Consider the following 17,764-nt stretch of genomic DNA (forward strand, 5'->3'; position numbering starts at 1 on the left):
CTGATGCTGCTTTGCCTGCTGTGTTCATCCAGCTCTACACCTTGTTACCATTGGGCTGCAGGGTTCCCAAGCAGAGTATGAGGTGCTGTTCCTGCAACCTTCGGGTGGCATCATTGTGGCATTGCAGGAGGCCCAGGATGGACATGTCATCTGAGGAATGGGAGGGGGAGTTGAAATGGTTCGCGACTGGGAGGTGTATGTTATGTATATATATATATGTTATCATATTGCTGTTTGAGAATATTTGCTTTGTGCAAATAGGCTGCTGCATTTACTGCAAATGGCTTTGAAATGTCCTTTGAAACGTAAATGGCAGTATTCAAACTATTATAACGTCTCATTCTTTCCACTTCAGACATACAAAACATTAATTGCATGTTCTAAAACAAACGGAAACTGCTGTAGAACCTCAGGTCTGGCAGGACGTGGAAAAGAACAGTTAACACATCGAGACCTCTGACCCTTCGGAAGTAAAACACAAGAAAAGCACACTCTGATGATGTCATCACACTTTCGCCCACAGACATTTTCAGCGCGTGCACGTACCAAACAGATTTTCTCGTTAGTGACAATCAGTTACGAAAGGACGTTTCCGGAGCATGCGCAAATGTCTCGCAGCTTTGAGCTGAAGTCTAATAGGCGGGTGCGGTCGTTGGTGTTGTCGACTGATGGTATGAGCATGTACGCATGCGAAATACTGTGGCACTCACATTGGAGGATTAAAGTTAATGATTAAATGTGATAAGTCTATATCCCGTTTGCTGATCTGCTGTCAGTATTGATTTTGACGTTGTCCGATGTAATAAATCCTGGCCAGAAACATTCCAAGGGAAGTGTCCATGCTATCGATTGATTGGACGCCATGTGGTTGATTTGTGGAGCGGCGGATTTTTCAGCAATTTAATGTTTAAGATTAAACAAAATGAACTTGAATTTGAAATGTGGATGCCTCGTTGACTCTGTTTCTCTCTCTTAAGTGAAAATATGTCTAACAAATCGACGGCCTTATATCTGTGATAGGATCCACGGTTTTTTATTTTTATACCTTATATGCGTAACGCTGTTTTCATTAGGCCCAGTACAGTTGTGGACTCTGGGATGTTCATTGTCTTTGCGTCTACCTTAAAGAGTTGGTTTTAGCTGCTTTTCTCCAGTCGAGGTCCATATTCTAAGTTTTCAATTCGACTACTTAACTGATTATTATCATGGCCAGCGTTCACGAGAGTATGTTTTTCAATCCTATGATGGCCAACGGTGTGGTTCATGCAAATATTTTTGGCATCAAAGACTGGGTTACCCCACACAAAATCTCAATCCTGGTTTTGTTGCACGAAATGGCTACTTGTAAAGGGCAAGGGACGCCAGAAATCGAAACCAGACGTCTTCACATGAACAAATTGAATTTACCATTGCTTCAGGTGAGGATGCTTCTTGAAGATGCATTTGTTAGAAGTCTGTTTATTTATCCTCTATTTCCATTCTAAAATTATAAACATGTCTTACTACTTTGTTACAGGGTCCAGATATGACATTACATCAGTTGCTTAAGACTATTGGAGAATGCTGCCCTAAACTTGCAAGTGCTGTCAGTACAAGGTAAGAAATCTGTAACAGTAACTCAACATCATACTGAAAGGGACAAGAAAACGACAGCATTCAGCTTCATGACTCTGTGAAATTGACTGCAACTTCTGGTGCCTGTGGGAGGGGGGTTAGTGTGGTGGGCTTACACAAAACAGGACAAATCTTACCCAGCCAATTACTGCCCTATCAGTTTACTCATGATCATCAGTTAAGTGATGAAAGATGTCATCAACCATACAATAGAACATAGAACAATACAGCACAGTACAGGCCCTTCGGCCCACGATGTTGTGCCGAACTTTTACCCTAATCCTAAGGTCTATCGAACCTCCACCCCTACCTTAAACTATCATCCATACGCCAATCTAATAGCCACTTAAATGCCCCTAATGAGGCTGACTCCACCACCATGGAACAGCTCCTGCTCAGTAACGGTTCATGTTCTGCCAGGTCCACTCAGCTCCTGACCTCATTACACCCTTGGTTCAAACATAGACAAAACAGTTGAATTCCAGAGGTGAGGTGACAGTGACTACCCTTGACATCAAGGGCGCATTTGATTGAGTGTGGCATCAAGGAACTAAAGCAAAACTGGAGTCCATGGGAGTCAGGGGAAAACTTTCCTCTGATTTGAATCATACCTGGCACAAAGGAAGATAGTTGTGGTTGTTGGAGGTCAGTCATCTCAGCCTCAGGACATCTCTGCAGAAGTCCCTCAGGGCAGTGTCTGAGGCCCAGCTATCTTCAGCTTCTTTTTCAACAACAACCGTACTTCCATCATAAGGTCAGAAGTGGGCATGTTTGCCAATGATTGCACAGTGTTATAGACCAAACCCCCTCAAAATATTTAAGAAGGCAGACGCTAACTTTTTCTTATTTTAAAGATGGATGTGAAGTGCATGTTCCAGATGTGATTTGACTGGTCAAACTGCTTGACGTTAAGCAAAACAATTTATTTAAATGTTATAATTAAAATACAAACAAAAAAAGGAATTTAGAATAACAACTATTGGCAAACTTAACCGAATAATAGATACAGTACCTATTACTAATTAACTGTTCCAATATAGTAACATCTCATAAACACAGCCCTTGGCCAAAAAGACAAGTGCAGACCCAGATTCTTGGATGCAGTTTTCCAATCCAGGAGAGAGAAACATTCAGAGAGTGTAGCAGCTAAGAGACATTCATTGAAGCTTCCAACTCATTTGAGACCCCAACCAGCTTCTGATGATACTGAAAATACCAAAACTCATAAATTTGGATCCGTGAGAATTGCCCACACCCATTTAGGCTGCTTCCATTGCTCCAACTTAAAAAAAAAACCTAAAGGCCTCACATTGTTTACTTAAGTCGTCTTCAAGTAGCCAGTTCAGTACTTATGCCTTACAACCTGTCTTCAAAAAAAACTCTTTTTCGTTTTATACCTTTATATGCGTAACGCTGTTTTCATTAGGCCCAGTGCAGTGACAGCATCATCACAACAATGTCATAGAGATCGACAGCATAGAAAAAGGCCCCTTTGAGCCATAAAGGCTGTGCCAGTCAAAAACAAGCACTTAACTATTCTCAACCTATTTTCTAAAACCTGACTCGTAGCCTTGTAGCCTTGCATTGCAAGTGAACATCTAAAGGCTTTGTAAATGGTGTAAGGATTTCTGCCTCTGACATCCTTACAGGCAATGAGTTCCAGATTCCGACTACTCTCTGGGTGAAGAAAAATTTCCTCCCATCTGCTGTAAACTTCCTGCCCTTTAAGTTAAATCTACGCTTCTGGTCATTGACTTACACCAAGGGGAAAAGTTCCTCCCTGTCTACCCTATCTATGACCCTCAAAAATTTTATACATCACAATCATGTCCCAAATCCGATTTCTGCTCCAAGGAAAATAACTGCAGTCTATCCAGTCTCTCTTCAAAACTAAAATCCTCCCTATCCAGGCAACGTCCTGGTAAATCTCCTCTGCACCCTGTCCAATGTAATCACATCCATTCTATAATGTGGATTACAGAGCTGCACACAATACTGTAGCTCTGGCCTTAAACAATGTTTTATACAGGTCCAGCATCACCTTCCTGCTCTTAAACTCTATACCTCGGCTAATGAAGGCAAGTATCCCAAATGCTGCCTTAAGCTGCATTAAGTGACTGGTGGACATGCACACCAAATTTTGTCTGATACTGGGTGCTTACCTGGGTCCTACCATCCATCATATATTCCCTTACCTGTTTGTCCTGCCCAAGTGCATCATCTAACACCCACTGAATTCCATTTGCTACCGATCAGCCCATCTGATCGGCTCATCTGTATTCTCTGAAGGCCATTCACGATCTATTGAATCTATGTCACAACTTACTGCTGTACTGAAATACTCCTTTATTTACAACCTACTACCCCTTCCTTTTTGCCCATCCTTCTAGAAATTCGAATACCCAGTTCTCAATTTTGGTCATCTAAATCAATCCTCCTCACAATTCACCACCCCACCAATTTTCATATCATCCTTGAAATTATTGATCAATCCTCCGACATTCACTTCCAAATCATTTGTGTATACCACAAACAGTAAAGCTCACAGGACTAATGGAATCCCACTAAACACAGGCTTCCAATCACATAAACATACCTCGACTACAGCCTTTGTTCTCTGCCATTCAGCCAGTTCTGGATCTAATTAGCCAAATTTCCTTGATCCATGAGCTATCAGTCTTCCATACTTGCTGCAGTCCAAGTAGATAAGGTCAAATGCATTGTCCTCGTCTACACACCAGGTCACCTTTTTGAATAGTTCAATCTAATTGGCCAGACATGACCTCCCCTTAACAAAACCATGCTGATTGTTCTCAATTAATCCCTGCTTCTAAGTGCAGATTAATTCTGTACTTCAGTAGTTTCCCCAGCAGTGAGGTTAGATTGACTGGCCTATAATTCCCTGGTTTATCCCTGTTCACCACCCCTGCCATCTTCTTGAATAATATTAATAATAACGTTCAGCACTATTTGCGATGCCTCAGACAATGTCCAAATGCAGCAAGACCTGGACAATATCTAGGCTTGGGCTGAAAAGTGGCAAGTTGCATTTGCGTCACGCAAATGCCAGGCAATGCTCATCACCAAGAAGAGACAATCTAACCATTTTCGTTGACATTCAATGGCATTGCCATCACTGAATTTCCCAGTCTCAACATCCTGGGAGTCAGTATTGATCAGAAATTGAAGTGGGGACTAACTGTATAAATGCAGTGGATACAAGAACAAAGGATAGGCTAAGAATCCTGTAGTGAGTAATTCCTCTCCTGTACCCTGAAAGCCTGTCCACCATCTACAAGGCACAAGTCAGAAAAGTGATGGAATACTCCGCATATGCCTGGATGGGTGCAGTTCTAACAACTGATAGCCTGCTTGATTGGCACCACTTGCACAAATATCCACTCTCTCTACCACTGATGTTCAGTAGCAGTAGTGTATACCGTCTACAAAATACAATGCAGAAATTCACCAAATCTCTTTAGACACCACCTTCCAAACCACTTCTAACCAGAAGGACAAGGGCAGCAAATACATGGGAACACTACCACCTGCAAATTCCCTATCAAGTCTCTCCATATCCTGACTTGGAAATGTATCACCATTCCATCAGTATCGTTGGGCCATGATCCCAGCATTCCCTTTCTACTGGCATCATGGGTCTATCTATAGCACATGGACTGTAGCGGTTCAAAAAGGCAGCTCACCACTTTCTCAAGAGCCACTAGGGATGAGCAATAAACGCTGGCCTAACCACTGATTCCCACATCCCAAGTTTGAATTTTTTTTTAAAAAGCAGTCAAGGGAGCATCCAGTCAAAATCTGAAGCATACAAAGTATAAGAACGAGTGGTCGGCCAGATGATTAGGAAGTAATTTTTTGGGAACCAGGAGTGACCGAAAAGCTTTTAAAAAGGGAGAAAATTGATTATGAAAGTAAATTGGCAAGAAATATAAAAACAAACAGAATGCTCTTCCACAGGTATGTAAAAAGAGAGTAGCTAAAGTAAGTGTGGGACCTTGGATGATGCAACTGCGGAATTAATAGCAAGAAATGGGGGAATAGCAGATAATTTAAGCCAACATTTTGCATTAGTCTTCACAGTGGAGGACACTATAAAAATCCTGAAGATAACATACACAAGATGCCAATGGGAAGAAAGATCTTGTAACATTTTCTATCATTAGGGGCAAAGTATTTGACAAACTAATGGGACTAAAGACAGACAAATCACCAGGATCTGATGGCCTGCATCCAGGGGGTTTTAGAGGAAGTGGCAGCAGAGAGAGTGGAGGCATTGGTCAAAATATTACAGAACGCAACGGATTCCACGATTTATTCCAGCAGATGGGAAAACTTTTAATGTAGCACAACAATGGATGGAGACACAAAACCGGAAACTACAGACCAATTAGCCTAATATCAGTCATTGAGAAAATTCTAGAGTCGATTAATAAGGAAAAAATAGGACATGTTTTTTAAAAAAAAGCTTAACAATCAAATTGAGTCAGCATAGTTTTGTGCAAAGGAAATCATGTTTGAAAAATCTGCTCTTCTTTGAGGATATTACAAGCAAAGTTGTTAAAGGGGAACCAGCAGATGTGGTGTATTTGGATTTCCACAAGGCATTTGATAAGGTGCCATGTAAGATATGATTGCATGAAACAACAACTCAAATTGTTGGGGACAATGTATTAGCATGGATTGAGATAGTTAACACACACAAGACAGAGAATTGGGATTAATGGGCTTTTTTCAGGTTGTAAAGATATAACTAGTGGAGTGCCACAAGGATCAGTCCTACTATTTACTATCTATATAAATGGTATGGAGGAGAGGGGCTAGAGTGACATGTAACCAGTTGGCTGATGATATAAAACTAGGTGGGAGGGCATGTTATGATGAGGACATAAGGGACCTGAAAGGGGATATAGATAAGTTAAGTCAGTGAGCAAAAGCTTGGCAAATGGAGATTAATGTAGGAATTTAGTAGGAAGAATTAGGAGGCAGACTACTATTTAAATGGAGGAGGACTACAAATTATGGAGCACAGAGGTATGCTGTTCTTGTGCGTGAAATACAAAACAAAAAGCATGGTGCAGAGACCGATTAAGAAGGGAGATGGAATTTTTGCCTTTCTGGGTAGAGGGTTGGAGAATAAATATATGGAAGTCGTGTCACAACTATAGAGGGTACTGGTGAGATCTCGCACCTGGAGTAGTGTGTACAGTTTGTTCACTGTGTTTAAGAAAAGATGTATTGGAGGCAGTTCAAAATAGATTTGCTAAGCTGATTCCAGGGACGAAGGGGTTGATTAATCAAGAATAGCTTAACAAGTTATGCTTTTATTAATTAGTTTGGAAGAATTAGAGGTAATCTTATTGAAACACACAAGATTCTCAAGGGATTTAACAGGGTGGACGTTGAAGACATGTTTGCACTGGTGCGAAATCTGAAAGTAGACATAGTTACAGAATAAGGGGACACTCATTTAAAACTGAGATACGAAGAAAATTCTTCACTCAATGCTTAGTGAGTGTCTGGAACTCATGTAAGAGGGTTGTGAAGGTTAAATCACAAAAAATATTTAAAGAGAACGTAGATAAATAGTTGAAGGACTGGGGAGTTGAGGGCTATGATAAACTTGCACAAAGGAGGATCAGCCATGATCTTGTTGAATGGTGCCGCAAGCTCAACTGGCTAAATACCATGTTCTACAACTACTTATGTACTTAGCCTTTCTCGCTGAGCATATTGAAAATAATTTCATTATTTTTAAAACCTCTAAAGAAGCAAATGCAAATTTTTAAAATCAAACCTGGCACGTTAATTTATCTTATCTTCTAAAAATGCATTTGGGTACGATAAGCATGCATTTTATTTTTTTTTTAGAGTAAAGTTAATGGCTGAAGGGGAGTTGAAAGATATGGAAAATTTCTTCTATTCCCTTCAGAATGTTTTCAGTGGGACAGAACCAGCAGTTCACAAGACTAGTGTCATAGGTATGAATTTTTAATCTTATTTCTTATCCCTGTGGTCACTAGTTTCTGGCCTACACTGCAGTATATAATTTTTGTTCATCTAATTTTGAGGTGGAAGATGTTTTCATTTATTTTCATGTTATATATGTTCAATTTCAAAAATCAATTATTGTGAATTTCGAGGCAATCGCAGCACAAGTCACAAAGATCAGTAACCATCACAAATAACGCATTTCCCTTTTGCCGAAATGAGTTAGTGGTACTATGGTGCTTATGAAGCACAAAACAACAACATTTAATCAATTGATTTTCAAGAAGAGAGTGCAGACTGTTTAAATCCATAATGTACCTCCTAAAGTCTCACTTTATCATATTGGGTCTTGTGAGGGTTGTCTTTTTGGTATTCACATTCACTTGCTCCCAATGAAAGAAACAGCGACTTAATTATCATTTAAATTTCAAATACCTGCTATTCTGGATGACAACAGATATTGTTGGATGACTTTAAAGTTTCTGGCTGCCCATTGAGCTTCATTAGGCAGGATTAATCATTGTTGGAACAGCTAATGTACAACCTGGTATTTGGCATTCAAGCAACTCCACTCATCTGTCCAACTCCTGTTGCTGCACATCCAAATTTTGTTCTGACATGGACCACATGTTACCATAGAGTCACAGTTTTCTTGATTCATTTTGTATGTAATGATGTATATATGCTTTGGAAGTAAGAGAAATTATGATCAGAGATAGTAGGAACTGCAGATGCTGGAGAATCCGAGACAACAAGGTGCAGGGCTGGATGAACACAGCAGGCCAAGCAGCATCAGAGGAGCAGAAAGGCTGACGTTTCGGGCCTAGACCCTTCATCAGAAAAGGGGGAGGGGAAGGGGGTTCTGAAATAAATAGGGAGAGAGTGGGAGGCGGATAGAAGATGGATAAAGGAGAGGATAGGTGGAGAGGAAACAAACAGGTCGAAGAGGCGTGGATGGAGCCAGTAAAGGTGAGTGTAGGTGGGGAGTTAGGGAGGGGATAAGTCAGTCCAGGGAGGACGGACAGGTCAAGGGGGCGGGATGAGGTTAGTAGGTAGGAGATGGGGGTGCGGCTTGAGGTGGGAGGAGGGGATAGGTGGGAGGAAGAACAGGTTAGGGAGGCAGGGACGAGCTGGACTGGTTTTGGGATGCGGTAGGGGGAGGGGAGATTTTGAAGTTTGTGAAATCCACATTGATATCATTGGGTTGCAGGGTTCCCAAGCAGAATATGAGTTGCTGTTCCTGCGACCTTCGGGTGGTATCGTTGTGGCACTGCAGGAGGCCCAGGATGGACATGTCGTCTGAGGAATGGGAGGGGGAGTTGAAATGGTTCACGACTGGGAGGTGCAGTTGTTTATTGCGAACCGAGCGTAGGTGTTCTGCAAAGCGGTCCCCGAGCCTCCCCTTGGTTTCCCCGATGTAGAGGAAGCCACACCGGGTACAGCGGATGCAGTATACCACATTGGCAGATGTGCAGGTGAACGTCTGCTTGATGTGGAAAGTCTTCTTGGGGCCTGGGATGGGGGTGAGGGAGGAGGTATGGGGGCAGGTATAGCACTTCCTGCGGTTGCAGGGAAAAGTGCCGGGTGTGGTGGAGCTGGAGGGGAGTGTGGAGCGGACAAGGGAGTCACGGAGAGAGTGGTCCCTCCGGAAAGCAGATAAGGGTGGGGAGGGAAAGATGTCTTTGGTGGTGGGGTTGGATTGCAGATGGCGGAAGTGTCGGAGGATGATGCGTTGGATATTTATTTCAGAACCCACTTCCCTTCCCCCTTTTCTGATGAAGGGTCTAGGCCCGAAACGTCAGCCTTTCTGCTCCTATGATTCTGCTTGGCCTGCTGTGTTCATCCAGCCCTGCACCTTGTTGTCTCAGAGAAATTATAATGTTTGGTGCAGACATTTTATGTGCACAATGCCATAAGGTTTTTTTTTCTTTTTTTGTTTTTACAATTTGCTCTCTTTTCAGAAGGAAAGCCACTAAATTTGGAAAATTTTGAAAGAAAGAATGATAGTTGTCAAACAATGTTTAATGTTGAAGTATTCCTTATTACTGTTAAAATTATAGTTTTGTTCTAGGAAAATTGTTGTTTCCTTGGCTAACTGCACATGGGATAAATTCCCTTTTTAGTAACATGGACAAGTTAATAATTTGACCTTCAGTTCTGTACCAACAGAAGGGTGGCTGAGAATCTTGGTAGGTGTCAATCCCGTATAGAGAGGCTAGAGATCAGGTTCTCTGTTTGCTTTCCCCTTGGACCTCTCCTTCCAAACCCGCAACATCTACCTTCTATAAGGTGAAGGACAGCTTATGCATAGGAAAACCACAGACTGCAAGTTTCCCTCCATGCTGTCCTGATTTAGAACTATATCACCATGACTTCACTTGCTGGGTCAAAATCCTGAACTCCTTTCTTAACAGCATTCCAAGGACAGCAGCAGTTTAAGGAGTCATTTACCATCACTTTCTCAAAGTGAATGGAGATGTGCAATAAATGCTGGCCCAGCCAGCAAAGCCCTCATCCAATTAATGAATAAAAACATACAGTGAAAGGACAATCCAGTAGTTCAACACTGGAGATCTTGGCTCCAGTTGCTAAAATTGGCTGCACCAAGTCTTGGACTTGAACTCATAACTTTCCACTTTAGAAGTCTGAATTTTACCACCAGGCGAAAGATCATTCCCATAATATGAGTTTCTAGCTTAATTTAAAATGATTACTTTTACTGGTATATATTCTGTACTAATTATCTTGATGTATCCACGATAATAGTTTGGAAATAGATTGAAGTCTCTAAGTTTACTTTGTTAATGAGTTCTTAATGTTCCTGTAGGTCTGTTCTTGAGGCACATGATCTTGGCTTACAACAAACTGTCCTTCAGTCAGGTTTATAAGCTTTACACAGCTTTACAGCAATATTACCAAAGCTATGAAAAAATGTCTTCAGGGACTGGAGAAAGAGAAGACACAGATATGGAATTAACCTCTTTAGATTTAGAAGGAAAAATGGAAAAAGAGGAACTAGATATTCCAATAAGGTAAGATTCATTGGATCATGTTAAAGTTTACAAATAGCTTAAGGAGAGAATACAAATGTGGTGGGGGGCACCCTATTTTCAACGAAAAGCATTCTTACATTGTTTTCTTTTGTCTTCTTTCATTTGCTTTCTGGCCTAGAAAAAGCCCACCATTTCAGTTGTCAACAAAATTGGGGAGACAATGAATTGATGTTGGCATTGCACACTGCATATTTCATAGTAGATTAGACTTATATTCATTGGAGTTTAAAATAGTTGAGATGTGGCCTTACTGAAACATCTAAAACTCTTAGGGGGTTGTCAGGGCAGATACAGAGCATTTGCTTCCCTTTATGGGTGATTCAAGAACCAGAGAGTATATTCTCAGAGTAAGGGTTTGCCCATCTATAACAGGATGAATTTCTTCTCCGAAAGTAATGAATCTTTGGAAGTCTTTACCATAGAGAACTGCCAAGGCTGTGTCATTGATCATATTCAAGGCTGAGATAGATTCTGGATCAAGGTGAAAAGGCAGGGTAGTGAAGTTGAGGATTATCAGATCAGCCATTTCAATTACAGATCAGATCAGCCATTTCAATTACAGACCAGATTTGTTGGCCAAGTGGCATGCTTCTGTTCCTTTGCCTTTCTGTCTGATAGGCGCACAATTAACTGGAGAAGCACTACAGTAACACATTACGGCATCTTGGACATAATTTTCCAAACCATAACCTCTGTCACAGTAAAGAACAAGGGCAGTAGTTGTTTCATTACCACCTTCGAGGGCAATAAGGGATCGAGATCAAATGCAAGCTCTGCCAGCATGCATTGAGACCATTCTGTTTGTTGTTTGTTTTGTAAATCTTTTGCACAACGTTTTATGCGTTATAATTCATCTGATTGAACAATTTATAAAGGAGAAGGAAGAACAAATAACAAAAATTGCTGGAAACTACTTTCACTGTTTCTTTGTTCCTTTTAAAGAAGTCCTTACCTGAGCTGATTTTAAATGAAACATGACGGATCCAAGTTGTTAGCCTATTTTTCTAAACAACCTATTCAGAGATGTTACTAAACACCTCTAGAGCAGGTGGGGCATCAACCTGGTCCTCCCAGTCCAGGGGTAGGGACATAACCACTGCACCACAAGAGGGCTGCTCCAAAGTTATTAGTACCAAGTGTATTGATTGATATCATTTGGGAACAATCATGTTACATTAATTGGCATTCTGAGAGTAAATCCCAAACATTTCCAGTTTGAATATCACACTTGAGCAGAATTTATAGTAGCCTGTTGATCTTTGTTTGTTTCAAAGTTAATGTGTGTAGGAAACTAGTTATGTATCATATCAATGTAGTTTCTTTTCTGAATAGTTATACTGATATCCCATGTTTTAATGTGTCCTCTGTTGGTCTACTTTTGGTGTAGTATGATTTGCCAGGGTGTGACAAATTCAAGTGTCCTCTCACCAGTCTGAACACTTAGTTCTTTCTTTTGGTAACCACTGGTCACTTCCCAAAAGCACAGTCTAGTAGGTCAGAAAAGCATTTTTAGGGTTTCCCATGTCTGATGACTGTGATCTTATTTCACTCATTCTTCTGCATGCCTGTTTCTTTTCTGGGTTGAGCCAAATTCACTTCACAAGTTCCTGCTGCAACGTGTCCTTTTTTTGTCCCACTGCTGTTTCTTGGACCAGTAATATGTACCCATTTTAAAAAAAAAACTCTTAAAGTTCAATGATTGACACTACCTTATTGTTGACAGAGATGATGAAGTTATTGACAGAGGACCTTTATCCCAGAAACAAGCAGAATATTTCCTTGCTCAACAGGTATGTATTTTTTTTTTAAAGTACTGATTCTTGGCTGATCAGTATGTTTCACAAGTGGCACAGGCCAGGGATCATCCGAATCTGTATGTGTCAATACCACCTTTACTATTAAATATGAGAGATTAACTGCTGGTCAGACAGTGGTCAGAGTTTCATTTCTACTCACACTCCACAAACTCCAATAAGGCTAATTATTTATTCTCCTTATGCACCCAGTCAAGTTCTCACCCAATTATTCCTTCAATTAACTTGCAACCATTATCTGTTCCCTAGTTCCATTAGATTTCAGGCATCCCTGCTAGACCCTATTAAATGACAATAGATCCCTTTTGGTTTTAAAATGAATTGATACATATAAATAGCGAAAATAAACTACAAATAAACAACATATTGCGCAGAATGACATTTTTCCACCTTTTCAAGAAGACATTAGAGTTCCAAACAATCTTTTCACTATTTCTAATAGTTTCCTAGAGCTTGCTCCAAGAAAAGCAATCAGATAGCTGACTCGCTGACTGCTGCTATATACACATTTCAATTTGAAGTTTTTCCGCTCTCCAGCATCTGTTGTAAAAATGCAATATTGATCCTCAATCTTTTTTAATTCATGCATTTCATTAACTCTATATTATTCTCATTTTAACTTAATATCAATATAGCACTCAATAGGTGTTGCTGCTGAATCCCTGTTTGGAATTTCTTCGAACATTATTGCTAAAAAGAATGCCATATTAATCACCTCAAGAAGAGCAAGACCTTCTGCCATAAAGGTATTTTTTCCTCCAATCTTTTTAGCTTCCCATATACCTCCCTCTCCCAAAAGAAAATTAAAAAACCCACCTGTACTTGAGAACTCGCCAAAGCGACTTGCAGAGGAAGCATCACTAAAAACAGTGTTTCATTTGCCTGGATATCCAACATAATGCTCCATTTTTAATTTTTTCAACGTTTTGTTCACCTAAATAATATCTTTTACCTTTGAATTTTTCATAATTGTACTCAACTCTCTGGGACCTCAGAATTAACATGTAACCTGGTTGAGGTGCCCAAACAATTCAGCTGTCCAAGTAGACTCTGCATTTCCTCCATTTCAGTTTGGGATGCTGCTGAATCTTTTCATGGGGCCCTACATTGACCAACTGTCATGGGGTTAACATGTTCTAATTAAGATGACTGATACAAAGCAACACTTAGTCAATCTGCCTGGTTTCCAGTCCAATACACTTAAAAGCCAAGAAGCTTGACTTCTAATTTTGAATTCTGCTTTAAGCCCATTTATCTCAATGTTTTCAAATTCTCTGCGCTCATTCAACAAAAAAAAATCTACGTACATGATAAATATGCCTGAAATCTATCCCTGTCATGTCAGGAAAACGTGACAGCATCTATAGTCAACTGGAGATAGCTCAGTTGTAATGAAATATACCTAACTGAGGAAGACCACACTCCAGAGGCATCATTAGGCTATTTACACATTTACATAACATCCAAAGTGACCCCAGTGCTTTTGATACCTCTTTTGGAGAATGAAGAATCACTTGCCTTTCGAGCTAATCTCCCTGCAGAAATGCAGGTTTAATGTCAGTTGTTCTACATTCCCATTTATTTGTTGTTGAAAATCTTCTAAATATTTCAAAATCTCATGCTAAATGCCTAGCTTTAGCTTTACAACTCCCGAGAGGAGACATCTTTTCCACACATATTTATCCATATGATAAGGTTGGTTGTCTTATACCAGTCTTCTACCTTTATGTACACTGAAGTTCTCTCCACCTTTGTAATTCTTGCTGTTTGTTAACTTTGTCTAATTTGTTTGTAGCCACTAAGACGACTTGATACTTACACTCCCAGTAACATTCTTGGTCTGTACTATGTTCCTTGACCTTGTTAAACTACACTCTCTATCTTGCCTTCTGTCTTTTTCCAGATTGTTACTGTTTGATCTTTCCCTTCCTATTAATAGGATTCCTTTCAACCGTTCATGATCTCATTCCAGGGGCATATTCACTCCCAGGCATGTTTTCTTGGCTTCCATTTTTTTCTGTTCCTAATCCTTGGCCTTAACCTCCTGCCCCTCAACCTGTAAATTCAGCCAGTTTTTATGTTCTCCTGTACCCCTCCGTGTTATATTTTTCTGTTTACTATTCCTTCCTGATAAATATTTGACTTTGGTACCTACCCTTAGTAGTTATCCTCTGGGACTGAAGATCTCCGTTTGATCATCAGAACTTATCAGTCCATCATCTGACGAACTGTCAATTGGAACAGTTTGATCCTCATGGTTATATTTAGTCATGAGAAGTAATGACTCCTTGGTACTTTCTCTATAAATCCTTTAGAATCTGCAAATTTGTAGTCTATACCCAGAAACCTTGAAAAGTGTACCTGAGCAATCTGGTTCCCAGGTTGTACAGTTATTATTTTTCCACCTTTATGAATAACCTTTCACAGGTCTTGCACTCTTTAAGAGCCCCATCTTTTCATAATTAGCAACGTTTTCCTGATTGAAACTGGCTTCCACTGATTGTGCATTATGTCTTAAAACTTGCTAAATTCTTTCTGAGACTTTAGCTTGAACAAAAACCTTTCTGCCTGCATGCAGTGTGTTCAAATAGTCCAAAAAAGGAGCTGCTTCTAGTCCCTTTTCAAACTGAGGGCTGATCACTTACTATGAATGAATGAAACTTTAAGATTTCTACCAAAAGCCAGCTCCAACCATCTGAAGTGAATTCTTAGAATAGACGGCCAATGCTACTGCAAATAATAATTTACAGTTTGGCTGATCTGCCAAAATGCTATGAACCATATCGTCTATTTCAACGTGTTCCTTTTGCACGCTATATTGCTAAAAGTTCATACTGTGGCTGTATTCAGAACTATTATGTTCAAATTTGTTCATATCTCTAAATTCATCATTAGTGAAGCTTCCCCCATTACCAGTGAGAAATTTAGCTAATTGTCCAAATCCAGTCCCTGTCCACTTATGCATTAGCTTATACACAATTATTTTCTTATGTTTACTGTGTATTATTGTAAGTTGACTACTCTGCCATTTTATATTTTGTAGATTTGGCAATGTCTTTCCTTAATGCTGTACTTTTTCGGTCCATAACCACGACATTGCAAAAGGCAGATCAATGTTTGGCTGTGACAGTGCCCTTTAGTATTTCTTACAAATCTAACATCCATCACACCTCTTCTAAAAATTTACTGTATTCTTTATCCCTTATTCCTGCATCTTTTTGCTAACTACTTTCCCCTTTTAGAGGACAGATGGACAAATTGCCTATGTAACTTTGGTACAATTAACTTTTTTTTTCATTTTCTAAATTTCTGCCCCCAATGTCAGTAAGCCTAGTTGAGAGGTTATGTTTGATTAAAGAAACACAACAGTATCCTGATTGTTTACTGAATAGTATACTGTTGTCATTTTCTAGATCCAGTTTCGTCTGTACTTTTCTCATTTGTAGCCTACTTTATAATAACATTATTTCACTTAATACGACAACCATGCCTATAATTACTTCCAGCTATTTGACGAGGAATGATTTCTCTTTTTAAAGATTTTAATATGTTATCATCCCCAAAACTGAAACTGATGAAATTCTCAAATTCCTAAACTTTGTTCTCACCCAACTTATTCAGAGTGTAGGTAACATTTTAGCCAGTCTGTTACTCATTGTAGATGTGCATCTGCTATCTAATACTGCACAAGTGAAAGATTCACATTAATCACTGGCTGAAACATCTATAACTAATACAATGTCCCCTCTTTGATCCATATCTCCTCCACAATCTTCTGAATATTCCATTTCGAGTTTAATTTTGAACACATTGTTATACTTTTTGGGACAGTTCATGATACTTTGAATTATACCCAAGACATTGATTTAGCATATTTGGGCATTTCTGCATTGCAGGCTTTCATTGCAAGTCCCAAATTCTCTTTGCTTCTCAAAATTGTCAAAGGCACTTCTGACCTCTACTTCTCTTGGTAAAATTTCTTCTTTCGTATTGTTGCCTGTGATCAAATCTAGACTGTCTTGCCAGCTGACAAAAAAAATGGAAGACGCAATTTTGTCATATGGCTGATTGCCTGATTGCCCAATTGCACCATGAATGCTGTTACAAAGGAGTACTTTACGAATAATTTTTTTAAGTGCTTCCAACACTTGTTCTGGTAGTGTTTGTCTATCGCAAATTTAATACCTGTCAAAACTAGAAGTCTCAGCTCGATACTTTGACACAGTCCAATAACTTAAATGCCAGCACAAGATTGGGAAATATCCAGCTAGAATTTTTGTGGTCTTGCTTACAATTTAATTAATTCCATTATGTATTCTTTTATTGCACCGTCTTCACCCTTTTTCTAAAATTTGTCAAAATCTAGTACAGACCTCTGCACACCAGATAAGATGGATGTATATTTTCAACAGGTGCGTGGAGCTTCTTTTAAAAGCCCTCATTTGTCAAGTGGTATCAGAACAATGCCACTTGTGGCCTTCTGTATCCCGGCTCATTAAAGAAATTTATTATCGTGTTGCACCATTGGGGGTGCAGGTTCATATAAAGACAAGCAGGAAATTCTGCCTATGTACAGGCCAATATTGAGCATGAAACCAACACTTAAAGGCAGATCTCTGATTACTTAATTGATTGTAGTGGCACCTTGCTGTGTGCAAATTGACTGCTGTATTTCCAACATTATTACAGTGATTCTGCTTCAGAAGTATTTCATTGGCTGTAAAGCACTTTGTGACAGCTTGACATTGTGAAAAGTGCTATACAAATACAAGTCCTCCCTTTACTATTTTTAGGTTTAACACCTTGTAAACATTCAGTGTAGCAGGTTTGCTTCCAAATCAGTTCACCCTCTTTTCATTATTATGTACCTTCTCCCCTCCATACTTTTCCTTTGACTGTTCTCCACAGATACATGCCTTAAAAGTTACCAAAGTTGGAAGGTAAGAAGTTTAACATTCTGCTTCCGAGTAAAGTGCAGTCCTTAATGTGTCCGAAATATTAGATCGAGTCACGTTTGGAAGATGCACACCGTGACTGTTTCTGAGTGTAAGGTATCAGTTTTTGAATACCATACCTCCCACATTGGTGGTTTACTTTCCTGTTACAAATGAAAAGCACTTCCTGTCAACTTAAGGAATGCCTGTAGATGATTATCGGTGTATTTATTTGTCTGATTGCATACAGGGAAAGGGTTGGAGGATGATGCTAAGTCATAATGTTCATTTGGAAAGCTGATGCGGGTACTGCACAATAACAGTTCTGTTTCTGTTCTGC

The 17,764-nt window shown here is 39.7% G+C and overlaps 1 protein-coding gene across 3 annotated transcripts in view; it reads left to right on the top strand.

Annotated features, from left to right (window-relative positions):
• The window catches only part of anapc5 (anaphase promoting complex subunit 5), a 48,320-nt gene that overhangs the window by 2,414 nt on the left and 28,142 nt on the right, over window positions 1–17,764 (top strand). For all 3 annotated transcript variants that reach the window (XM_020513516.2, XM_048611199.1, XM_048611198.1), the window contains exons 2-6: window positions 356–1,418; window positions 1,517–1,596; window positions 7,504–7,613; window positions 10,451–10,655; window positions 12,400–12,466. In XM_020513516.2, the coding sequence (XP_020369105.1) occupies window positions 1,206–1,418; window positions 1,517–1,596; window positions 7,504–7,613; window positions 10,451–10,655; window positions 12,400–12,466 (675 nt within the window). In that variant the 5' untranslated portion in view covers window positions 356–1,205. The remainder of the gene's footprint in view (window positions 1–355; window positions 1,419–1,516; window positions 1,597–7,503; window positions 7,614–10,450; window positions 10,656–12,399; window positions 12,467–17,764) is intronic.

This window comes from Rhincodon typus, chromosome 24 (genome assembly GCF_021869965.1).
Source record: "Rhincodon typus isolate 14 chromosome 24, sRhiTyp1.1, whole genome shotgun sequence".
Taxonomy (NCBI): Eukaryota; Metazoa; Chordata; class Chondrichthyes; order Orectolobiformes; family Rhincodontidae; genus Rhincodon; species Rhincodon typus.